General features: G+C 28.9%; 2 protein-coding genes across 7 annotated transcripts in view; one reads left to right on the plus strand and one right to left on the minus strand.

The window, feature by feature from the left end:
• The window catches only part of LOC129909800 (stromal interaction molecule homolog), a 71,120-nt gene that overhangs the window by 41,060 nt on the left and 3,707 nt on the right, over window positions 1-26,353 (plus strand). For 3 of the 6 annotated variants that reach the window (XM_055986889.1, XM_055986887.1, XM_055986888.1), the window contains exons 3-11: window positions 1,109-1,272; window positions 6,319-6,438; window positions 6,506-6,618; window positions 11,546-11,661; window positions 11,728-11,900; window positions 14,504-15,080; window positions 15,155-15,202; window positions 22,280-22,715; window positions 22,933-23,106. In XM_055986889.1, coding sequence (XP_055842864.1) covers window positions 1,109-1,272; window positions 6,319-6,438; window positions 6,506-6,618; window positions 11,546-11,661; window positions 11,728-11,900; window positions 14,504-15,080; window positions 15,155-15,202; window positions 22,280-22,715; window positions 22,933-23,106 — 1,921 coding nt within the window. The remainder of the gene's footprint in view (window positions 1-1,108; window positions 1,273-6,318; window positions 6,439-6,505; window positions 6,619-11,545; window positions 11,662-11,727; window positions 11,901-14,503; window positions 15,081-15,154; window positions 15,203-22,279; window positions 22,716-22,932; window positions 23,107-26,353) is intronic. The other 3 variants (XM_055986890.1, XM_055986891.1, XM_055986892.1) reach the window with 3 other exon arrangements.
• Window positions 1-26,353, minus strand: part of LOC129909803 (ubiquitin carboxyl-terminal hydrolase 30 homolog) — a 228,063-nt gene that overhangs the window by 17,773 nt on the left and 183,937 nt on the right. The window lies entirely within an intron of this gene.

The raw sequence follows: 26,353 nt of genomic DNA on the forward strand, positions 1-26,353 counted from the left end.
GGAATGTCATCGATTTTGAGTCTTCAAATAAAATGAAAACAAAAATAAGTTTTCAACATTTTTAACAACCAAATACCAATTTCACATAATGACATTATGGCACGCTACCTTGTACTTGCATAAAGTCTAAACCTCTGAGAATTTACTTATTTTCCTTTAAATCAAATTTTCATAAAAATAATCAAAACACAAGCAAGCATTTACCATCATCATCATGAGAATAAGGAAATAATCTACAATCGAATTAGCAAAAATTGTTTCTTGTCTATGAGTGATGTGATAGTGAGGAACAGAGAGAGATAAATAAAAAATCAAATAGTCTGATAAATGGATATTTTCCAACTATACTCTTGTACAAGAAGTATATGTTTTCTAGGTAAATGTATTTCGAAATTTTGAATACATTTTAATTTATTTGGCAAAAATTCAAATCCATTTAATCAATCATCGTAACTACAATAAATAATATTTAAATGAATGTTTTTTGCCTCTCTAGATTTTTTTCTTTTTCATTATTTCTTCTCTCTTTTTTGTTTGTTAAATGAACGACAAAGTTCTTAACTTTAAAAGCATTAATTTCAAATCTGTCAATTCATTCATTTGTTTATACACAAATACAATCTTATTTTACTCTCAAATACTTTTAAAGAAATCTACTTGAGCGTGCACTTGCATCTGATTTTTTTTTTTTTCATTCTGAAAAATACATTTTTTTTTTTATTTATTTACAGTGGAGACTCCCCTTAGAAGACACTTAATAAATGCTTTGATCTTTTATAGTTGACAATTCACTTTTGTGTTGAAATTTTGAAATTCGGGATGTGATTGGGTGAAGTTCGGTCTTTGGAAATCACTTTCGTCCATATTTGTATAAAATGTCAAACATTTTACAAAAACGATCCAATAAAACACCTATAACACTGTTTAACAAAAGAATCTCTGCTTTCTTCTAAGAAAACCTCAAAAGTTTCATTATTCTTTTCCCCAATTGATTTATTCAATAAGAGAGGAATTTTAAAGCAGACTTCTATACAAATAGTTATTTTTTAAGTACTATTTATTCAGTGTTGCCATTTTAATTAATTTTTTTTTGTATCTTTTTTTATAGGTGCTCTTGGCAGCGGTTCAGCTGATGGCGCTTGTCATGCAGACGACCTCGATTGCTATGGTGGGAATATCCAGGATCGTCTGGGAATGGAAGCGATACGCACATTGCATCGACAATTGGATGACGATGACAATGGCAACATTGATCTCAGTGAGTCAGATGATGTGAGTATAATATTTTTTTTTTTTTCATTTTATTTTAATAATAGATATTTTTTCTATCATTGTTGTGCATTAAAGTGAAATATTTTAATGAACTTGACTAAAAATGTAGATCATGAAGGTGAACAAAATATAGAACACCGAATGTGTCACACAATTGTTTTGTTTTCTAAATTTGTTTTAATATAAATGTGTCACGAAATATAATGACTTCGATTGAGGAAAATGAATATAATAGCGGAAGTAAAATAGGATTTGATATATTTATTTTTATCTTCATGTAGGTATAAAATGTATTAAATTTAATCTAAAGCCACATTGAAATTCTTGTGACTTTTAAGAAACTCACGCACAATTTAGGGAAATAATTTAACAGTAAAAAAGCCAAGATATTTGATTGATGATTAACAAAATTTAAGAGCGTGTCGCCGTCGCCTTGAATATACTTATAGGTGGAGAAGAGGATGGTTCGAGAACAAGTCGTAGCCAGGAACTAGGATCATCAATGCAAAAAATAAAATTGCTAAAATTTTTTTTGAATTAAAAATGATATTTTCCTCTGATCTGGATGTGCGAATATGTTAATCATATAGTTTTTGGATCGCTGAATCCAGATTCGAAGCCAATTTTGCCCTATCACGTCAGGTTTCCGAGATATCTTCAAGAAAATGTCAAAACCAAGAAAAAAACAAAAGCTCTTATCTGGGGGTGCGAATATGTTAGTCGTATGTTTTGTGGGTCGCTAAAACCGAATCCGAAGTCTATTTTGCCAAATCACGTCAGGTTTTTGAAATATCCTCAAAAAATGTCTAAACTAAAAAAAAAGTTCTTATCTCACATTTTTTTGAGAATATCTCAAAAACCTGACGTGATACGGCAAAATAGACTTCGGATTCGGTTTTAGCGACCCAAAAACCAGGTCAGAACTTTATGTGTGGCTGTGTTATCATTAATTCAAACATGTTTGAGTACTGGCCCTACATTAGCAGCTTGATCTATGCTAATGTTACTATAAAGGAAATTTGGCAAAGATTAATTAAACAAAATTTAAAACACGGATTTTGAATTAAATTAATTAATTTTATTTTTAATGCAAAAAATTTACAATTTGCAATGACCTTTTTTTTCCCCCCAAGTTAGCAGAGCAAAGTGATGTTAATGCATCTTTTAGCGCTCATTAAGTGCTAGCTTAGTTTTAGTACCCCAAAAATACTACTTTGAAAAAAATTAAATTAACTTGATTTAAAGTTGGAAAATCAATTACCAGAAAATGCCTTAAACTGTAATATAAAAATCGGGTTTGGTATAATATTACGGTGCCAATTAAGTGCTCTACTGAACCAAACAAAATAAAATGCTAGACAGGGGTCGCACGTACTTGCTCTTATGCTTAAAGTAACTCTAATGTTAAAGCTTTTTATTCAAGAAAATTAGGAAAAATTTGATATTCAAGAAATTTCATAGGTAGTGTAAAAAAATAAAATCTGTTTTTATAATTAATTAAACACTTTAAATAATGTTTAAAAAAAACAACTATGCCATTTTATTACTTGTATAATAAGGTATTTTTAGAAAAAAAAAATTCGAAAATCGTAGCAGCCGTTTTTTTTTAAATAATTTTTTATATATACAAAATTTCTAACATTTTTCAACAAAATAGTTGGTATGCCATTTTGAAGAAATAATTAATTTACACATAAAAACTAAATTTAAAAATTTTTCATTAATCCGTTTTCAAAAAATTGATTTTCAAAAAAAAATTTTTGAAATATTTTTTAAAAATACAAAAATGCGTTTTTTTTTTAAATTTTCTAAAATTTTAATATTACCTTTACTTAAACACTTTTGTATAAAAATTTTTATTAAAATCGGGTTAATGTTGTACGAGATATTCAGAAACGAAAAAAACCGTTCTATGACAGGTACCGTTAATAACGGTACAAAAAATATTTTTTTTATTTTAAAAGTTGGCTCTTATGTGTAATACTACAAACAAAAATTTTAATCAATATCGTTAGAGCCGTTTTTGAAAAAAATTAACTTTTGTATTTCCGTTTTATGGCAGGTACCGTTAGTTTTGGTCATAAAAAAAAATTTCAATTTCTAGGGAATTACCAAAAACTGCTAACTACCAAGTTTGAACAAAATCACTTCACTTGTTTAGGCTGCAGCTCCAGATAGAGACAGACACACAGACAGACAGACAGACAGACAGACAGACAGACAGAATTGCCGGACCCACTTTTTTGGCATTCTCCATCATCGTAATGTCATGTAAAATTGTTATCTCGAGTTCGATTTTTTTTACGAATCCTAAACTTGCCCTATAGTACCTATATCGCAAGTAAAAATATAAAAGAATAAGTTCTGTAGGTACTTATTTGAATTAAATTTTCCGAGATTTTCCAATAAATAAGAATTTTGTCGAAAAAAGTTGAAATTTTTGTAAAGAACGAAATTTAATTTAGTTTCGAAATAGACAAATGTGTAATAATTAATTTTTTTTATGTATTGTTTTTGGACAAAGGTAGTGGACTATTTAATTTAATTCTGGGTTACTTAACTAAAATATGCAATAACAAGTTTTATGTTGTGCTTTGTTATCTTGATTGACATGTAATATCAGCAATTGGAGACCCTATAGACATGTTTTTGAAATTAAACTTGTATACCAATTTTGGAACAGTTTATTTTTCTCAATAACGGCCCCAACGATTTTGTTTAAAAACTTTCAAGTGTTAGTTTTAAGACACTTTAATGATATTTTTTATCAAAGATAGAATGTTTTTTTTTTAATCTTAATTTCTCAATTTTCAAGAAAAAATATTTTTGGATTTAAAAAAATTAATAATGTTTAATGAAAAATCAATTTTTCGAAAATGGGATAGCTAGTTAATTTTTTTTGAAATTTTGTTTTAGGTCTTGATTAATCTAAAAACGACAAAATATAGACTAGAATTATAGTTATTTTTAAAAAATCGATCGTTTGAGAATGTTTTGACTAAACAGGTTAAAAAAAAAACACAGTTGATTTATTTCCATTCGATAGTTGATTCTTCCCTTTCTATATCACAATTATATTGTAAATCAGTTTCTAACATTCTTTGAGTATATCCTGTAGCCAGGAGCTCACTATTTAAAATGTCTTGGACATTTGTGTGTTTATGAAGCCAGAACTGCGACCTCAAACCTGTCAAAATTCATTGCTAACCAATATGATTTTACAAATCAAAAGCTCCAATATAAAAGTTTTGGATCATCATTATGTAGCTCAATTATTTAAAATTGTGATCTACTTTTGCTTATTTTATGTCCAAATTATTTAAGTTTTTAAGAAAATAGAAAGTAAAATTACCTTTTTTACAAAACAAAAAAAAAAAAAAAAATTCATGCAATTTAAAAATTAAGTCTGAAAAACGTAACTTCCTTCAGCTATTAGATTTTAATTCAAAGTATTGAAATATAAAAGATTCTCAAAAACATTTTTCAGAAGCACTCTAGATCTAGGATGTACGAATATTTTGTATTGTAAAATTTCAGTTTATTAGAAGTTTTGTTGTCAGAATTGAAAACTTTTTGATGCAATGCAATGCTTTTTTTTAGGATTAAACGTCTTCTATTCCGACTGCTCAAATTTTTTGCTCAAACAAATCTATAAATCAAATATTTATGACTTGGTATTAATGATAACTTTCTTATTAAAAGAAAAACAATTCATAATTATTTCAATTGCACGTTCTATCGAGGTATTATTTGTATTTTTGTTTTTCAAGTAAACAAAACTTTTATAATAAATTTTTATAAGACACCACCTGCTTGGCAAATATTCGCTTAAAAGTGTATATTGTTGGTTCATTTAAAATATCTTTCATTGAAATTTGTTTGTTTATGATCATCAGTTTGCATACTGATTCAAACGAAATATTATTATTATTTTTTTTTTTCAAATCTTTGTCTACCATTAAAATTGGAACAATATTTCAAGTTATCCCTGCAAAGATAGCAATTTAATTAGCAAGTATTATTGTGTTATTTGACTTGAAAAAAAAAAAAAATCAGAAAATTTCCATATTACTCTTTTTTACCAGATAACACCAAAGAATTTATAAATAAACTTTGTCGGAGTTTAATGTTTGCGATACAAACTTTCAGCATTTGGTAATTATAGATAATGTGCGAAATTCATTCATGTAAAAGCGCAGACGCATCTATTAGAAAGTTATTTAAATAATAATAAATTTAGTAAAAAAAAAAGTTAAGAGATATAATCCAGAGTGGAATATTGACCATGACGTGGTGAAACCACATCAAGGTAAACTGCGTGGTTAATGAAATGCCGAGTAAGCGTGCTAGGTCGTCTAGAGCGCACGACAACTAGTGACTTTATATTAATCACTTCAAAAAAACATTTGTCAGTTTCATAAGACTTGTCACTTTTTTTTTTATTTCTTCTTTTTTTCTTGCAAAAAATACCTCCTAAACGATTGATTTATTTGTTGACTCATTCATGAGGTTGCTTTTTGGAATACAAATTTTTTTTTTCGATCAGCCAAATAAATGATCGAAGATTAGTGAACTACAGAAAAATGTATTTATGATGAATCACATCTGTTATAAACAAATTCATTTAGATTCAACATTATCTTTAGTGATATGTTTGTTTGTACGTATATAGACTTTTTGAAACAAGATTACAAAAATTCAATCGGTGGAAAATTTCCGGCCGAAAATATTATGGTTTATATTGGAACTTGTTATTAATTTAAATTTAATAATATTAAGCCTTAAGCTTGTTGCTTATTTTCCCTGAACCTGAAAGATTACAATCATCAAGAAATAAACTTTTTAAATAAGCTATTTTGACTCTTTCTTGTAGAGTTTTTAAGTCAATTAAAAAACTAAGAAATTGAACTGAAAATTCTTTTTTAATCCCAGAAAAATCAAATCGGGATGAAAGCTATGAAAGTCTGATTTTTCATCTACACATATTTCGTTTTTAAGTCTTATATATTTTAAATTTAATTTATTCTTCTTTATTTTACCTTGCAGTTCTTGAGAGAAGAGCTTAAGTATGATTCTGGATATGAGAAACGTCAAAAAGCATTTCATTTCAACGATGATATGCATATATCAGTGAAAGAACTGTGGGAAGCGTGGCTTCGATCTGAGGTATGTTTGCATTTATAATTTCTTATATCTTTTTATTAAATGACATTTTTTTTTTATACTTTTTTAGGTGCATAACTGGACAATAGAGCAAACTACTGATTGGTTAGCTCAGTCCGTTCAATTGCCACAATATGTGGAATTATTTAAAGCTCATAAAGTTACTGGCGCTGCTTTGCCAAGGTAAGTCAAGATTAAAATCTGTTTTGCCACGGTTAGATCCAAACTATTTTCCTGCCGAGTTCACTATGATCACTTTATAATATTTAAAACAGCTTAGTTTATATTTGCGATTATATGGTGACAAAAAAACTCATGACCTTCTTCGAAATTCAATCATTGCCAAGAAGATACACGAAGAATTCGGGAAAATCCCATGAAACGTTGAGAAAAACTATGAAATAAGTTTTATTTGCAAAAATAGATAAACTGATCATTAATCGTTTGATCGAAGACAAATTTATATTCTTTAATATTAAAAACAATAATCGTTTTATTATTTAAAATTATTAGTTTTGAATTCGGTGGTCAAGTTATCTTGAGATTTTCTGGTACTTTTAAGATTATGAATAAAGATAAAAAAATCACATGTCATAGCTTAACATAACTTTAGAATTCGTAACTCTAGTTTTTCGTAACTTCGGTTTCGCGTAACTTTGACGGCCGTAACTCTGTCGCGCGTAACTCTGTTATTCGTAACTCCGTTACCATTTCGTTTTCAAAGTATTAACTAAATAGTTAAAAAAACGGAACATTTATCCCACTATGCATGCCTTAAGCTCAAGTGCGTCGCTGTTTTCAGGACAGATTACACGCTTTGTTTCATTTATGTTTTTTTTTCTTGACTGCACTATATAAAACAAAAAGAAATTAAAAAATATTTTTAGATAGTTTCATTCGTTTTAATTGATAATTTTATAAATGAGTATTTCTATACAAACTAAACCTTGAGAATGAAAATTTTTGAAAATTTGTCTCGTGATTCAAGAAAAAAAATTATAATCATGTCGTTAAATTTGAGACAGAGGACAGTAAAGATGCCTCGATCAAAAAGGGCTTATAATCAAACAAAATACACGCTATAGAGTAGTACAAAATTAGTCATTAGGAAATATTTGAATACAAATTAATTGCACTACTAGAATTTAAAAACCAGCTTTAAGAGTTGAAGTTTATTTGTTAAAACTTAGTTTTTAAATTTTTTTTAAAAATATATATGTACATAAAAATATGCATTTTTTTTTTAAGGAAGTTAAATGACGTTCTTAAAATGATATAATCTTACTAACTTGTAAAACGAATTTGTGTCCCAAGCGAATTTAGCTGTTAAAGTTTTTTTTTCCCGATTTTGAATAAAAAATAGTGAATTGCTACAGTCGCTTTTTAAAAACATTTACCAAAATTTAAAAAAATAAATATAAAAAAAGAAAATTTATATACGAGTATTCCGTTACTAAGTACGAGTACATGTTTAAAAATTCTGCCATAGTTTTCAAGACAACCTTTGGAATTTGCCCTTTTTCAATACAAAAACAATTGTTTTTAATATTTCGATTTTATTTAACAGTCTTTAAGTAAATTTGTATTACCTTCAAATATTTTTGTATAAAAAAACCTTAATTTCAATACAAAAAACATTAAAAATGTAATCAAAAAATTTGAATTCAAAACTATTTTCAAGGCACCTAAATTATAACTTTATCTTGGTAAGAATTGCATTGAAATACTCGTCTTATTATTTATTAATACAAGAATATTAAATTTAAATCAAATTCTATTAAAATACTAAACTACAGCACAATTTTTTTTATACTTTTTTTTACATTAACATTCAAATTTATCTTTTATCATTTTTTATTATTTTGAACATTCTAAGCAAATTTTACCATACTTAATTATGCGTAAAAGTCAGTCTTTCTTCGTTGCCTTCAAGTTTTTTAATAAAATTTTTATAAACGTTTCTGTAGTAAAATGTTCGTTTAAGTATGCTAAATCATTTACGAGAAATTTAGAAATACAAAAAAAAAAAACGGTTTCATGTCAGGTACCGTTAACAATGGTTGAAAAAATATTTTTTTGATCACAAAAGTACCATTTTATTGGTTAGATTACATACAAAAATATCACCGGTACCGTTAGTTTTGTACCTACAAAAAATTCGATTCCCCCTCTCGGGAATCACTATCAAGTTTGAACAAAATCGCTGCAAAAGTTTAGGTTGTAGCCCAAAGTACAAGGCGCTTTTATCTCGATCTTGATTTCGAGGTTATCATAACTTTCCCTCTTATCTGCTTTAAACTATGTAAAAATTTCCTGTTTTTGAATTGTGTTTGTTTGCATTTTCTTATACCGAGAATTTTGGGTCTACCTTTCTTCTTACTTCGCGGTGGTATGCTCTTCTTTTAACATGGCGTGTTGATTTCTTTGTCAAAACACTCACCACCCTGTTATACATATTTATTTTAGATACTCCATACATAAATACGTAATAAGTGAAATATAAAATTGCTTGCTTAATTGTCCCTAATAAGCTGTTGTAATTTATGTCGAATTCTTTTGAACCATTTGCAGTCGCTACTAAAATCGATACTTTTTGGCTTTTTAGGAAATTAAAAACGGTAGCGATCTCTTTTTGTGAATGTGTGTGTGTCCAAATGATCGATGACAAACAAAAGAATATACATAACTTCACAGCAAGAACAAAACAACGTAGAATTTGTTTATTTTTTCCCTCAAAATGATTTATATTTCACAAATAAACAAAATATATCTCTGGTTCTTAATTTCTTTACAAAATTTTAGTTTGGTTTGACGTTTTGCATTTGTTAAAATTGTAGTGTATGTATGAAAATCTGTGTAAATCCGTCTTAAAAAAGATATGAAAAAGTAGCGATCCTTGGAAAAAAAGTAGCGATTTTTTTTTTTCATTGGAATTCATTTAAGGAAAATTTAGCGACTGCAAGTCGACTCAGATCGAATTTTTGGTTCATTGGAATTCGACATTAGATTTTTTTTTTTCATTATTATTATTTTTTGTTGGATGGTTGATTTGCCTCTTCTTATTTAAAGTTACCAAATTACTCTAACTGCAAAAAAATAAAAGATGTACAAAATTGCTGAAAGTAATCAGCGACAGATTGTTAACAAATTATAAACCAATTACATATTGATTTTATCACATTTTGATTGGCGATGGTGCTTCGTGCTTTGTGGTCAATGAGACTATATGGGATGAAAATAAATAACTAATAAAAATAAGATAATTACCTTTTTACTTGCTCTATAGGGCAAGTATTGGTTTCGTGTAGAAAAAAAAAATCGAGGTTTTAATCAAAACCAACATTACGATGATGGAGAAGATCAAAAAAGTGGTTTTCGTCATGCCGTCCGTCGGTCTGTGCGTGTGTGCGTCTGTGCGTCTGTGCGTCTGTGCGTCTGTGCGTCCATCTGTACATCGAGCTAGGGCCTAAACGGATGGATGGATTTGCTTGAAACTTGGTACAGATGATTTTTACGTAATTCCCTAGGTCCGTTTTTTTTATTTTTTTAATATCTCCAATTTAACGCATATCTCCCATATAACGTTTTCGAGGTATTTCAAATTTCTCGAAAACGGCTCTAACGATTTCGTTTAAATTTGGTGTGCGCAGTACTCTTGTTGATTCTAACAAAACTGCGTTTTTAGTTTTTCTCAAAAAATGCCGAGAGCGGAAATATGGCGTTGCCGTTTTTCAAAAATTGACATGTTTTTTTAGTTATATATTTCATCAAAGCATAAGTCAATTTTTTTCAAAATTTACAGACATCATAGGTATTGAAGTGTAAAATGTAAAAAAAAAATTTAAAAAAAAAGTTTTTCAAAAAATATTTTAAAAATTGAATTTTTTTAACTTTCGATTTTTTTTTTGTTTTTATTTTTTTTTTTCTCCACAAAATCTTAAATTTCCAATAGATATTTAAGATAAAGATGCTTTGAACTACAAGAGCAAGTACGTGCGACCCAGTCGTGCATTTTATTTATAATACTGAAGAAATACCTTACACTGAGGGAAAAGCCACCATAAAACAACGTGAAATCAATGAAAACCACATTGATTTAACTATTATTCGGAATGATTTTGCGTTGAAGATGGACATTTTAAAATCAACGTGGAAAATAGGTTAATTTTTGATGGTTTCGTATCTTAAAGTCACGTAAATCAAAGTAATTCAACTTTGAAACAACGACGTTTCAACTTCAATTTATTTTTTCCCTCAGTGTAGTTTAAAAAATAAAGTAAAAAATACAAATATATAAATAAGTTGAAGCTTCCATGTAAAACTTTTGTTAGGATTTACTTTTGGTGACTAGGCGTTTTGCTCTTACATTTTTTTATATAAATTATTCTTCTCCATTTTTAATATATTTCTTTTTTTTTTTTGTTACTACGTGGCATGAGTTGTATGTCATTGAAAATCTTGTTAAAGTTAGCTTTTATATAATATTTTTTTTTCAATAAAGTTTTAATTGTCGGCTTAAATTTTTAGATCTGAACCAATATTTTCCTCAATAATCACTTATATGATGAAACTCATAGATAAATAAATCAAAAGTAAAAGTGCTTTAAACAATAAAGTTTAAAGCACTGCCACACGCCATAATGTCAAATTGTAATTGAAAACCTTAATTTGTTTTTGTTTTTTTTTTTTTTTTATTCAACAAACAAAAAAACTACAATTTTTCTTGCTTAACACAATCTATGTACTTGAACATACATACTAAGTACTGTTAGTAGGTAATTACTTCTACAAAATAACATGTTCCTATACCTATATCAAGAGCTTTTTTTCTACGCTCTTGTCCAGTCTCAGTGAGACTTTTTTTTTCGCATTGTTCTTAAAATATTCGTCTCTCACAACTCGAAAACATCCAAACCTCTTTCCCTGCATGGTCTAAAGTTCCCCCGATATATCTATAGAGTCCGAACACAGTAACCAGAACCATGAGACAGGTGTATAGTATATAATTTGATCTAGCTGGCTTATTCGCATTTCTATAGAAATCGACAATGAAAATGGAAAGCACAAAAAACTTACCTTAATTACCACTCATTTGATCATCTCGTTTCAGATTGGCAGTTAATAATATGCACTATGTGGGTAATGTGCTAGGGATTAAAGATCCAATCCACAAGCAAAAGGTTGCTCTTAAAGCTATGGATGTAGTTTTATTCGGTCCACCAAGAGGTAAGTATTAGAGACTCTGAGCTTTTAATCATTTTTCTTATATATGTAATTTGTATTTTTTCTTAGAAACTGGAACCAGATGGAAGGACTATATATTAGTAACCCTGCTATTGAGTGCAATTATTGGCTGCTGGTATGCTTACCAACAAAATAAAAATGCCAAAAGACATCTACGCCGAATGGCTCAAGACATGGAGGGGCTCCAGAGAGCCGAACAGAGCTTACAGGAAATGCAAAAGGTACAAACTATATAAAATTTTTAATGAAGATTACTTTACTGCGTATACACGAATCATGTGATTGCTCAACAATAAAAATAAAGCTTAAATGCTTCCGGCTTGATATCGAATTTCAAATGTGAGACTGAATAGATACTGTGGTGCGGTATAACTACTGTGTGAAGTGACTTTGACGAATACAATTTGCAAAACATATTCCATGAACTTGATTTTTAAAATATAATTGTATACTGACAATAGGGAGGCAACATTAATCAATGTGCGAACAAAACAAAAATATTTATTTGATGACAATTGACTACTACGGCGGTAATGGCGATAACAAGTTCCAAGCCGATGAACTTATCGTTTTAAGTTTCACAAAAAAAGGCGCTTATTAATAGTATAACTTGGTATTTTATCAAAGCTATTAAAGTGAGAACAAATGAATAATTCCCATCTCATCGGCTATTTATTTGCTTATTGAAACTGGTGTCGGAAATAGTCATTCTTCGAGACGATAAAAATCAATGGAGCGAAACGAAAAGCATTAGACAACGTCGCAGATAGTTTAGTTAGTTTGATTTTTATGCAATTTTTTTTTCAATATTATTTCAGTTCAGTTCAAATCAAATTAAAGATCGTGATATATCGATCCGATCTATTGCAGAACGAAAAACATTTTTTTCAGTCGTTATGTTTTGGGAAAGTGATCTTTTGAATTTTAAATAAATAGAATATTCGCAAGTGTCTCTTAATCGTTTTTGAAGATATTAAAATAACAAACTGTGATAATTTCAAACATTCGTGCTCATAAATAAAGCAGAAGGAAGTGGCCTGATTTAACATTAATCTTTATAAAATAAAAAAATGTGTTACAATTTTAAAGGCAAACAAAAGTGTCTTTTCCTTTTAGACCAATATAATTTTTCGACGCCATTTGTTTCGCATACCATGATCAATTATTTAAAAAAAAAACAACTTAAACCTTTATTTCGGTATCAAAAACTTTAAACTTAAATATCTCGATTTTCTCATGAACGAATTTTAAATATTTCACTCTCATTACAAACTCAGCGCCTTCTTTCAATTGATACCTAAAGCATTTCTATACATTCTGAGTATTTAAAGTAACTTTGAATTATGTTACCATACGGATAATATTCTTAATCTACCCCATTGGTGAAAAAATTCACTAACGCAACCTATACCGTATGGAGAAATGTTTACTATAACACCAAGAAAAACAAAAATACAATATCAAAACTCCCATCCATCACCAAAATTCTGGATATAAAAATTCTCTCTTTATTTCTAAATTTTAGGAATGGCAAAAGTGAAATTTGCCATTTTACCATTCCTAAAATGCCAATTTGAGATTAAGCCCCCAGGAGTACTGAATTTTGAAATCCAGAAATCTTGGAATTCCTTTCAACAAAAGAAAAAATAGAATTAAAATCGATCTCGATGGGATTTACATGTCGTAAACAATAAACCGAGCATGATTTAACAAAAAAATCAATTTTTTTAAAGGAGTTCGACATTGAAAAAGCAAAAATTTTTATTACAAAGTTTCAAAAAAACAGCAGAAGTTACAGTATATTGGAACAAAAAGTCCAGAATTTGTTAACATTAAAAATAATTGTTTTTTGTCAGAGGAAAAAGGCCCAAAGAGGCCCAAAATTTTTGAAAAAAAGTTATCTTATCAATACGCAACTTTTGAGACCTTTTACGATATAATAAACTCATAAACAGAATTTAAAATTTTTACGAGTCCATTTTGTCGTAAGAGGTGTCAAACGTGGGGTATTGACAAGAAGATTCTGAGGATGTACTTACATTAATTTGGACATAACTTTAGGACCTCAGCGATTCTATAAATACCCCATTTTCAGCCCTAAGACCGGTATATCCCAAAAATATATGAAGTAACAGCTTTGAGCTTTACTATCAACCCATCATTCGACCGAAAGTTTTTAAAAACAAAAATCTATCTGAACTCCAATGTCTTAAATTCTTCCACCAAGTTTGGTGGTCTCTAACCAAGCTATATGCTCATTCCTGCTAGGATGTCAAAAAACTTCAGTAAGATTCGGCTATTGATATTCTGTAAATTATCTAATTACATCTTCCTATCCAATCGCAGCCTTAAATTCCGCCTTAAATCAATTTAGACGCGTTCTTTGTATAGCGTTGAGGGTAACCCTTATTAAAGTCAAAAAGTGAAATTTTGCTTAGACATTCCTTCTCATACTGACCACAAATCGAGTTGTGTTTGCGTTGTTAGATGTTGCAATCCTTCACTCAAATTTATCCGGATCTAACAACACCGAGAATTTCGAATTTAACGAAACAACCAAACTCTCAAGTTCAGGGTTGGAGAAAACGACTGAAGTGCTATATGGTACCATAAGATTTCCAATGCTCGATTTGTCCCGATTCCACTTTGATTTAATGGAAACCGCCAAATTGCGTTAAGATAGTTTTTCAATCAAACAATTCCAAGTCGCCTTTTAGAGATTTAACTTTTTTTCCATCATTTTTAGATATTGAAACTACCATTTGCATTTCTCTTTGATTTTCAAAATTACATAAATTAATGTTTGTTTTTATTTTAAACTTAGGAACTTGAACGAGCTCGAATGGAACAAGAGAATGTCGCCACCGAAAAAATGGATCTCGAACGACGTCTCAAAGAAGCCCCCTCATTAACTTCCTCCAGCTCAGACTTGGAAGTTCAGCAGTTAAAAAAAGAAATCGAAATGCTTCGTTCTGAATTATCCCGAGCCGAAATCGAACTTGTCGATAACTGTTGGGCACCACCAGCACAATTACAATCCTGGCTGCAATACACTTACGAACTGGAATCTAAAAATCATTTAAAAAAACGTGTTTCCGCTGAAAAACAACTCCAATCAGCTCGGGAAGCTTGTGAAAAACTACGTAAAAAACGTTCAAGTTTAGTTGGTGCATTTGTATCGACTCATGGTAAAAGTATCGATGATGTTGATCGTTCCATTGTCGAGGCACGTAATTCATTGAGTGATGTAACAAATGAATTACAAGAACGTTTACATCGTTGGAAACAAATTGAAACATGTTTAGGTTTTAATATTGTCAATAATAATGGTCTTGCCTATTTAGAAAATGTGCTCTATAGTAGAAATGGTGGAGGAGGAGCTGGTGTTAAAGGTTCAAGAGGTTAGTAAGAATTTAAGTTTTTTTTTAAATCTTCAATATTTTTTTCTAAAATTACTGTTTTCAATGTAATTTAGGGCGAATGACAAATAGCACAGATGATCTTGACGATGAATCCGTACAAGGTAAGACATTTGAGAATTTTTCCCTTTTCTCATCGGAGTGATCATCATGATTATGTTCCTTCGAAACCTTCGAATGCATATTACATCTTGTTCTTCTATAGATTAATATTTTTTTTTTTTAAATTTAACGTTTGATCTACTTTTGTTTTAATGACACTTAAGTTAGATATGAATAATCGAATAAAAAATTAAATCAAGTTTTCTATTAAAAAAAAAAGTGAAGAATGGTGCTGATTCCAGAATAAAATGGATTTTTGAACTTTTTTTTAAATCTAACTAGCATTTGAATTTTTTTAGAATGTGTGGCTTGTTTTTTAATTTTTTTTTTATTTACATATATTATTTATTGAATAAAAATTTGTTTTTTGTAAATGTAATAGTAGGGGTACTTAATTTTTTATTTTTATTTAAATGCTCGTATTTGATTTCATTTAGAAATGGTGCACTATATATATTTTTTGTTCTTTATTTTGGGTTATAAATTTACTATTTTGAGCTGTTTTATTTATGCTTAGAAATTAATTTAATCATTCAAATACACTATAACCATAATTTATCGAATTAAAATTTAAGTAAAATCTTTTCCAATAAATTTAAATATATTTTGATTTGTTAGTCTTAAAAAAATAGATATTTTTAACAGAGGTTTGCGGGACATAATTTATACTTAAGTAATTTAGTTTATTTTTTCTTTTCCTTTTGAATCTCTTAAAGAACATTTAATTGTAGATTTTAATAAAAAAAAAAATAGTGCATTTATGTATAATGTAATATACTAAAGAAACATTTTATATTTTTGTATATTTGAAAAAGCTTACTATTACATATCTTGTAATTAAATTAGTTGTGTAAATATAATTATAATATTTAAATAGCTTTTGAGCTTAATGCAGTAAAATCAATAATTTTTATTTTCTTAAATTATAGAAATAAGTTTTTAATCCCTTCCGGTGTAATAAAGCTTTGTTATTTATTAAAAGTCCAAACAAAACCATACAATTACTGGCAAAAAATGCATTGATGAAATAATATGTTGGTTTTATCTATTCCAATAATTTTTAATGAGAAGTTATTTTGTGTAATTTTTGTTTTTAACAGGGAACTATTGATTTTGAATTGATTTTTTTTTTTGTACGCTAGATAAGTGGGAAAAGTAGTTTATTTTGAGCACCCTAGCTCGATCTTTGTATATAAAATCTATAGTACTATCATGAAGTGCAATTTTTTAGTTTGTTCGTTACCTGAGTGGTCGCGAGGGCGCTTAGATCGAATTAATAATGGGAGTAAGGTGATGAGATATACATTTCTGTTTGAAATTTGACATATTTTTTAGTTCGTTCGCTAGCTTACTTTTTTGGTGGCGCTGTTTTTTTTCATGATAGTACTATAGATTTTATATACAAAGAGCTCGATGACCGAATTAGCAATGAGAACCTCCATTTTGATACCATAACTCGTGTAACCTATGACCTATGAGTGTTAACAGGTATAGGAAATGCTAATAGTTATGAAGCAAAAAACGATTTATAACCACAAGTAACTCATTCCTCTTAATGACTGAAATAACTGCTCGCATCGACCTACCGTGAAATTTTCAAGTGCACAAAAATACTTATAAAATCGGGCATTTCAACGAATTTGGAACTTATTTCGGAGTCAAATTCGGCAATAATTCTATGTTTATGGAACAAATCGTAAAAAATTAAGAGAACTTGTCTTTCAAAAAAATATTCTGCAAGTCTTTTTCGTATTCAACTTTATAGTTTAGATTTTTTGCGTAGTATTTTTGATACGTCAAATCCTGGTTTATCTTCTGATGTTCCAAAAGAGCTGAATGTTGCATTTGTTCACATATTCGTTATTATTATGAATTTTACTCGCAGTTTTGAGTTTAACTCAATTAATGTTTTGCTACATTTAGGTAGGTAGGTATCTTGAATTATAAACTCTGCAACCATTTTAGATAGCAAGACATGCTGGTTTAAAGACTTTTATCATTAAAAACTAAAAAAATTCCAAAGCCCCAAAATCGTTTGTAGGTTAACTAAGAATATTCGCTTCCTAGTTCACTTTAAGAAATCACATAACTTACTCTGATTTAAGCCACGAGATCTTATACAATTTACTATTTTGTTTGGTTTTGTCCCATATTTATTTGTTGATTAGGAAAAAAAGGAGGTGCATGTGTGTCAAAAGCTGTGAACATAAAATCTAAATTATAATCTAAAACTCAAAATTAATAAAAATGTGGACAAAGCCGGGCCGCAAAGTTATTCGTTGTGGGCCGCATGCGGCCCGCGGGCCGCAAGTTTGACATGCCTGGTATAGAGGATGCCACCATTGGTCATGGTCCCGTATAGATTGCTACAATCTTGACTGCTCATCAATTGCCTAATAATTGCCTGGTCAATTTATGCGCTTGTTCCCTCCATGCAACATTGCGAGTGTGTCTGAACTTTGTTTTATTATTGGGCAATGAAACCAGTTGAATTTTGGTGACCATTCGTTGTCCTTTAAAATTGTGTAGACTTTTATTCGAAATTTAACAATTGGTTTTATCGGTTCTCACCTCAGATGGTTTTATGTCCCTCTTTCTCACGAAGGCTTGGCCAAAGAAAAAAAACATTGAGTCCTATTTGACTAAGTCTTAATAGTTATTTGACCAGTTTATAGAAAAGCACACTTTTTTTGCATGATTAGTGGTTCTAGAAATAAAGGTTAAAATATGTTTTTTTTTTTTTCAAAATAAAAATTGAAGCCCTTTGTTTTAGGAAGTTTAAAACAATACCTATATATTTCGTTGCATTTATATAACATTTACACTCATTCCATTAAACTTATATTAAAAATCAAATCTAAGAATATTCACTTCCCAGAACCGGGTAGAAGGTATTTAGTGGGAACTAAATTAAAGATTTCTACTTTTGTTTCAAAAGATGAACTTGAGGTGGATAGTAAGAAATTTGAATGCTGATAGGTATGCGCTGAGCAATTTAGCAATTCCATAGGCACAGTTTTTCAGTGGTAAATGGTCCTGGTTCACTCCTGCAAAATGTTTTTTACTCAATTTGATTTTAAAACAACTACATATTTTGGTTGATTAGGAAAAAAAAAGATGAGAACTAAGTCAGTTAACAAATTAATGCTTATCCTGTTGAAATTTGTTTATGCTTCTGTTGTTCTATACTTTTTTCTATCAATTTTATTAGTGCTTTAATTAGTAACAGACCCTTAAGAAATGTTCGTTTTATTTTACCTAAAAATGTGCTATTAGGCTAGAAAGTTTGTAAAAAAAAAAACAATTTTAAGAGACTAGACACTAGAAGCGAATAGAAAATTGGCCAAAGATTTCCAGTTTTCAAGAGGAAATATTGCTTTTGACCACAGCCTAGTAAGGTGTTACATACCACTTAATTCATTTCCTTCCACTAAAAAGCATTGTGACTATCATGACTCTTTGAGATCCAAAAAACCACCGAGGTTTCTCTTAGGAAGTACATTGAGGATTAAACACTCAATAAGGGAGTTATTCACATCACAATATATTCTTGTCACTATAAGATCATAGATATTGCTGAATGTAAATAATATGTGAGCACATGAATATCCTGACTCATTAAAATTTTACTAATTTATAGGCCACCCTATATTAAAATTAAGGATTGAAAATATATTGAACTCGAAATTTTTTTTTTTTCCTAGCTCTATTGCACCGGAATTGATTTTAGTTTAATTTTTATTTAATTTAATAGTAATTTTAATTTAAATATTTTTTACATTTCGTTTAATCGAAGTAAAAATGGTTCGCTTTCATCATATATGGAAGAAGTTAAAATAATTCTTGAAAACTATTTAATTGCAAATAATTGATTGATCATTGCTAACCATAAAATCTCTAATGGGTGTAGGGCTCATTGATGCATTACTTGCCAGTATAAGTTTTTTTTTTTTGTCAATTTTATTTGTTAAACAAATCTAATAGGTACACAAAATTAATTTGTTAAATGTACATGCACATTTTTACTTTACTTTTGTTACACAAATATCATGTTTTCACAATAAGTGTTGCCAAAATTCACTACAGATGATTTTCCGTGACCCTTGTTGTTCTTCATATATAATTCCCGTTACTAACTCTCCTCTCAAATTTGTTTGCAATGATATTTGTTTTACTCTTTTATTTATTTCAATTTTCTCCCTCTTATTTTAAATAATTGTGCTGACCCAAAAATATCTGTAGCATTTTATCTCTTATGAAAACATAAAAGAATTAATTAAAAAATAAATTAAAATTGGCATTGCTAAATAATTATAAAAAAAAAACAATTACTTTTCTTCTCACCGGAACGGGTTAAAAAAAAAAATAAACTTAATGCCGCAATTTAAACAAATTAAGAATAATAGCTATATAATTTTGTTCTGATTTTATACATCACTAAAGTTAATTTTAAATAAATTAACAAAACAAACAATAAAAATAAAAAAAAAAAAAACTGTATCAAATGAGAATATAGAATAAAAACAAAAATATTTTTCAACTTTACTCTCTAACTAAAAGTTTTTTTATTTCATTTCCAAACCTTTTTTATTTCTTAGATTTTTTCTAAGATGGATTTCCCAAACAAAAAAAAAAATTATAGTTATCAATCCGAAACACATTAAACAATAAAGAAAAAGTAGCAAAACATATTTATTAAAAACACTAAATTAAAAACATAAAAACAAATAACAAAAATAAAAAACAAAATTGTGTAAAATGTGCAGATATTTTAAGGTAAGATCATTTTTTTTGTTTAATTTGGTTTTAATTCCTATGAGATTAATCAAACTAATTGTTTGCAAGTGAACCTACTTAACATTATTCATTACTAAACAAATTCCAAAAATGATAACAATATCCTTTATGGCGAAATGAGTATTTTAAACTTCAATGATCTATATTGTTGGTAATGTTAAACCTAATGTCCCTAATGTTTTGTGTGTACCCAAAATCTATTCTATATCCCCTTTTAATATGCAGTACGTCGCGGGCGTACGTAATAGGGGTTTAAAAATAAATGCTACTTGCTTATTTAGTGATGTTTTAAAATTCTTAATTTGGAAAAAGTTAAACAAGTATTTATTTCGAGGGATCTATTTCTTATTTTTAAATATTTTACTTTCTTAGTACAAAAATGTATTAGAAAAAATATTGGAAACAAAAACACATTAGGGTGTCTTTTTTCCAATCTAAAAGTTTGTGCAGAACAGGGTTGTAAAAAATCATTTTTTTTTAATGCATTTGTTTTCCATTACAAATTTAAAAATAAATATTTATTGCAAACAAAAAATATTTGCATTAAAAAAATAGTTATTGCAAGGGAAAAAAATGTTCACTGTGCAACTAAAAAATATTTGCATTGAAAAAATAATTTTTATTGCAAATACAAATAATTTGCATTAAAAATAAATTTTATTGCTTAGATTACATTTATTTAATGTACTGTAATAAATATTTTTTTGCAAAATTCTATTCGCTTGTTTCAACTTTTATGGATCACAACTGCCGGCATGTTAATTGTTGAGTTTTTTTTTATAAAACTTGGAACTGTTAATTAATTTGTAGCGAAATAAAAAATATTTTGATTAATTAATTATTGTTTCCAATTTATTAGGCAACGTTTTAGTAAAGAAATAGTAAAAACAAAAATCAATTATGGGAGGAGGAGGCAAAATAGTATTAAAAAGTAGGGATTTTTCGAAATTTCACAAAAATGGCATTTAATTGAAAACTGTTAAGATTTGGGATGAACAAGTTACCAAAATTCTGAGAGCCTTTAAGTTGGCCTATTAGCATATTTCGTTTGAACCACTACTTTCGGGACACCCTGTATATATACTTACGCTGGATATAAATACATATATATAATTTTACCTACAACATGTGTTGATGTACTGTGTATAGACTTTTTTGTACTGAATACAAACATTATTTACTCGTTGTATACTTTTAGGTACTGATTATAGAGTTGCTTGTAAAACAAAATAATTCTTACTTTGCAGCATATAGCGTACCTGATTTTGATTATAGTAGGTATTCAGTAGGTACATATTATCTTTACCGTTAACTTTGGTTGTATTTATTAAATTTACTTGCTGTGATGAAAAAAAAAACACGTGACATGGCACAGATATTCAGTACATAAATCTCTATATTCAGTGCGTGTAAATCTATACTCAGTATACGTGAGGCCCGTACTCAGTATGTAAAAGCATTAGGTAACGTCTTTATTAAGTGCTTTTAGTCCGTATTGAGTACATTTGTTTTTGTACTCTGCTTATGAAGTGTTCTCAGTCCATTATGATGTACCTACTGAGTACATTTTCTTTACCATCGATCGAAAGTCATATTTTTCGGGGGGCCTGCCAAATGCCCGTTTTCATTGAATTATTATTATCAATCATTATAGAGTACTTCGGATTGTTGTAGAATCTTGAAACTTGGTACAACGTTAGCGCTGGTAGTCAAAAACTTGAAATTATTTTTACTTAAGTGAGTTGACTTTCCACTCACATTACCAAATCAATAACAAAAAAGTACTATGAATTTAAAATTCTTTGGCTATGCCATGAAAAAATTAGTTAAATCTCAACAAAAAAAAAAAATTAACTGTTCAAAATGGAGCCAAACAGTACTGACATATACAATGCATCAAGTTCTAAATTTGGCTTGCAGCAATTCTGCATTTTTCTTAAGAATTGAGTGGTATCTTTCTTTATTTCTCTTTCTTAATATTCAAATCAAGAATTCAGGATTCGAAAACTTTGCTATTATATTGCAAAGCGTCAAAGAAATTGTAAACCAATTTGGATTTGTTTGATTTTAATCAAAATGCTTTATTATTAAATATTTGGTAATTTCGTTGTAAAATATATAAACTGGGCATTCTTTTAAATTTACTTTGGGACAAAAATTGTTTTTACTCAAAATAAATTCATAATTGCCACACATCACAACTAACACAACATTTTGTGATTGTCCATATAAACCGTATGTGTAAAAAAAAATTTGCTAACTGCCATCAACCGTAAGAAAAGAAATTTTATATATTTACCCAGGTATGTCTGATAGCAACTTTAGTCGCAATAGTGTCAACAGTAGCGGCCTTATCAGTACCAATAACTTATCAACAAGTGGCGGCGGTGGAGGTGGTGGCACTGATGGTCGATCTGTTGGCATACGTGATGATTCTTCATGCAGCGACGATGGCACTGACAATCAATCTGTGCATTTTTTCCTCGGACCTACACCCGCACCACCACCACCACCATCCCAATCCAATTTAAATAATCGTCACAGTGGCTACCAGGCGTTTGATTCGATTAGTAGTAGTGTGGTCACCAATCATATTGGCTCAGCAACACCAATTACACCAATTACAACGCCAGCAACAGCAACAGCGCCCCCTACTGGTAGCGGCGGTGGCGGCACACAAATGCACAATTCGCACGCAGTATTCAATTCAAATGATAGGTAATTTTTTTGTTTTGTTGTATTTTTTTGATTTTATATTTATTGTTTATTTTCTGTAATTTTTTTAATTTTATAATATTTTTCTAGTATTTGGTTTTGGTTAATTTTAATTTGTATATATTTTTTTTTTAATATTAATTTAATTGTTGTAATTTTTTTTTTGTTAATTAACTGTAGCTTATGGTTTTGGTTTATATTTATTTGATTTTATTTGTAGTTCTTCGCACCATAGTGCCGATGATAGCCGACATAGTCCGTCTGTGTCATCGGAACGTTCCATACCAATACCTCCACGAACGAAAAAGCCATCTGTGCCGCCAACGGTGCCAACTCCACCGAGTGGCCCAATCGGTCGTGCACCTCTACCGCCACCTCGTAGAACAAATCAGAGGTTTGTTTTTACAATTTTTTTTTTTTTTTGTTTAGCATTGGAATGGTTTTACAAGGGTTTTTCTATTCCTTTCGAATTTCATCCCTATCTATATATTGGACTTGCATAGCCTTAATTAAACAATTAAGTTATTAGAGGTGTTGACTATCTGATGTTAAGAGTCTGAAATTCAACAACTTTTGAAAAACTTGATTATAAACCAAGTAAAAAAAAAAAAGAAAGCTTAATATACGACTTGAAATATTAGCTGCATTGGATTGTGAACTCCTCTATTTTCGTTTGCTCTTCATTTAATAGTTTCAAACTATCAAAAGTTAATGTGTGAGTCGGCTCTTACAGTGTAAAATCTTGCTATACATTGAGCTTCCCTAATCGAGTTAAACGATTTCTTCTTTTCTGCATAGAATACCTACATTAGGGTGGGTCAAAAAAATCGAAATTCTTTTTTTTTGATTTGGTACTCCGAAAAATCGATTGCTAGACACCTCCAGAATATACACACCAAATATGAGCTCTTTATATTAAGGGGAAGGTCCTCCGCTTTGCAATTTTCCATTTTTACATCAAGCTTCTACTAAAAAAAAATAATTTTTTTTATTAATTGACTTTTTAGCAAATTTCTTTTCAGATTCTTGTAGGAAATTGAACGCTCTACAAAAAAGGCCTTGAACACTTTTTTCATTTATCTAACCGTTGAATAGATATTTGAGGTTCAAAAATCGAAAAAATCTTTAAAAATTCGTTTTTTGTTCTTAATTTTGTAACAAATTGAAAAATTATAAAAATCAAACGCGCAAGACATATTCTTGTTGGAAATTGATTCTTCCACAAAAAAGGTGTTGTTAACTTTTTTCATTAATCTAACCATTCTAAAGATATTCGAGGTCAAAGTTAAAAAAAATTATGAAAACATTTTATATTTTTAAAAATTTTCCAGTTTACTGAAAATTAATTATTTTCAATTTAGCAAGACGGATTCTTGTAGGGGTTTAAACGTTCTACAAACAATTCCTTGGCATCAAATTGATTGCTTCAACCGTTTAGAAGATATTCGTATCCAAATCGCAATGCATACGGGTCATAAGAAAACTATTGAAATCAGTGAGCATTGGTTTGGATACGAATATCTTCTAAACGGTTAAAGCAATCAATTTCATTCCAAGGAATTTTTTGTAGAACGTTTAAGCCCCTACAAGAATATATCTTGCTAATTTGAAAATAATGAAGTTTCAGTGAATTAGAAATTTTTTAAAAATATAAAAAGTTTTTATGTTTTTTTTTTTTAAATTTGACCTCGAATATCTTTAGAATGGTTAGATTAATGAAAAAAGTTAACAAGACCTTTTTTGTGGAGCAATCAATTTTGAACAAGAATATGTCTTGCGCGTTTGATTTTTATAATTTTTTAATTTGTTACAAAATTAAGAACAAAAAACGAATTTTTAAAGATTTTTTCGATTTTTGAACCTCAATTATCTATTCAACGGTTAGATAAACGAAAAAAGTGTATAAGGCCTTTTTTGTAGAGCGTTCAATTTCCTACAAGAATCTGCAAAGAAATTTGCTAAAAAGTCAATTAATAAAAAAATTATTTTTTTTTTAGTAGAAGCTTGATGTAAAAATGGAAAATTGCAAAGCGGAGGACCTTCCCATTAATATAAAGAGCTCATATTTGGTGTGTATATTCTAGAGGTGTCTAGCAATCGATTTTTCGGAGTACCAAACCAAAAAAAAAAGTTTCGATTTTTTTGACCCACCCTAACCTACATACATATTAGTCCAAATAAAAAAAATTGCTAGGGTTGCAAGAAAAAATTGCTAGGGTTACCTTAGCTATGTTTTTGTTATAATGTTATTCAAAACTACGAGTTAAAAGATAAGTTTTTCAAAAACAAGCGTTGGCTTTCTGCCATATAACACTTAAGAAAAACGTATTTTTAAATCACAGCTTCCTTGTTGTCAGCCCATTTTATGTGAGGTTATCCTATAATAATGTTTTCGAAAAACATTTCCTAAGGTAACATTTTTAAGTAGAACTTGATTATCGAAGTCTATGTATAGCGAGATCATTTGAAAAATACGACTCTTGTATTAATTTTTGATTTAAAATAAAAAAAAAATGTGAACAATTTTAATGAAATGATTGAAATAATTGCATATGGAACTTATGCATGATTTTGTTGAAAATTTTCCTAAATACCAAAACATATCACATACATAACCACATACCTACATAAATACTTGACAATATTTCCTTATTCCCAAACTTTATTTAAAAAAATAAGTTAAAAGCGTTCTTACACACATTGAATTCTGGTCCATCAATCGCTTTTTACCTGGCATGACCCTTATTATAAATTTTATTTAATTTAATTTTGATATTAATAAACACAAAAACGCATAAGTAAACATGAACCAACGGAATCTTTCGTTACCTACTTCAAAACTATTTGAACACTTTGATTTTAGATATTAGACTTATTTCTTGCGGTTATTACACATTTTTTTTTAAATTTTAATTTTTCGAACTTACCGCTATTTTATTTTGTTTTTTTTTTTTTTTAAGAAATGAATCGATTAAAATAATTTCCAGACGTTTCAACAAGTACAACCCTGTCGAAACGTCGGGAACATATTTTATTTTAATCGATTCATTTCGTAAAAAAAAAAAACAAAATAAAATCGCTGTAAGTCGGAAAAATAAAAATTTTTAAAAATATTTGAACACTGTGGTTAAGCCTTAAAAAATTCGTTTTAGTTTCAAAATAGGCACAGCATTTTCAATAAAAAGGGGGATGCAGTGGTTCTTTACTTTGAATCAGGTGCCGCTTATTTAATTAAAAAAGTAAATTTAAAATTTACATTACCTATATCATTTTTTTTTAGTTTAGAAGTGTAATATGATTTTTGTTTGAATCGAATATTTTGTTAAAACCGGTTCTAATACTCAGGCCTAATGATTTTGAGGATTTACTTACAATCATAAATGTAATTGATTAATGACACTGGCTTTCTAATCTCGCAGAATTCTTTTAGTAGAGTAACTAAAGCAAATTATTAGGGAACCCGGCCGAACAGCTCTGATTTTGACGATTTTTTTTAAACGTAGGTAATTAAAAATAAACCATTTTTTTTGGTTAAATTTCATAAAAAAAATGATAGCAAAAGATTCTTTAGGTAATTTAAGGAAAAAAAATATAAGGGAGTAAGGGACAATCTTCCATCGTGTAAGCGATAAATGCAATTT

This window comes from Episyrphus balteatus, chromosome 2 (assembly GCF_945859705.1).
Source record: "Episyrphus balteatus chromosome 2, idEpiBalt1.1, whole genome shotgun sequence".
In the NCBI taxonomy this organism is placed as follows: domain Eukaryota; kingdom Metazoa; phylum Arthropoda; class Insecta; order Diptera; family Syrphidae; genus Episyrphus; species Episyrphus balteatus.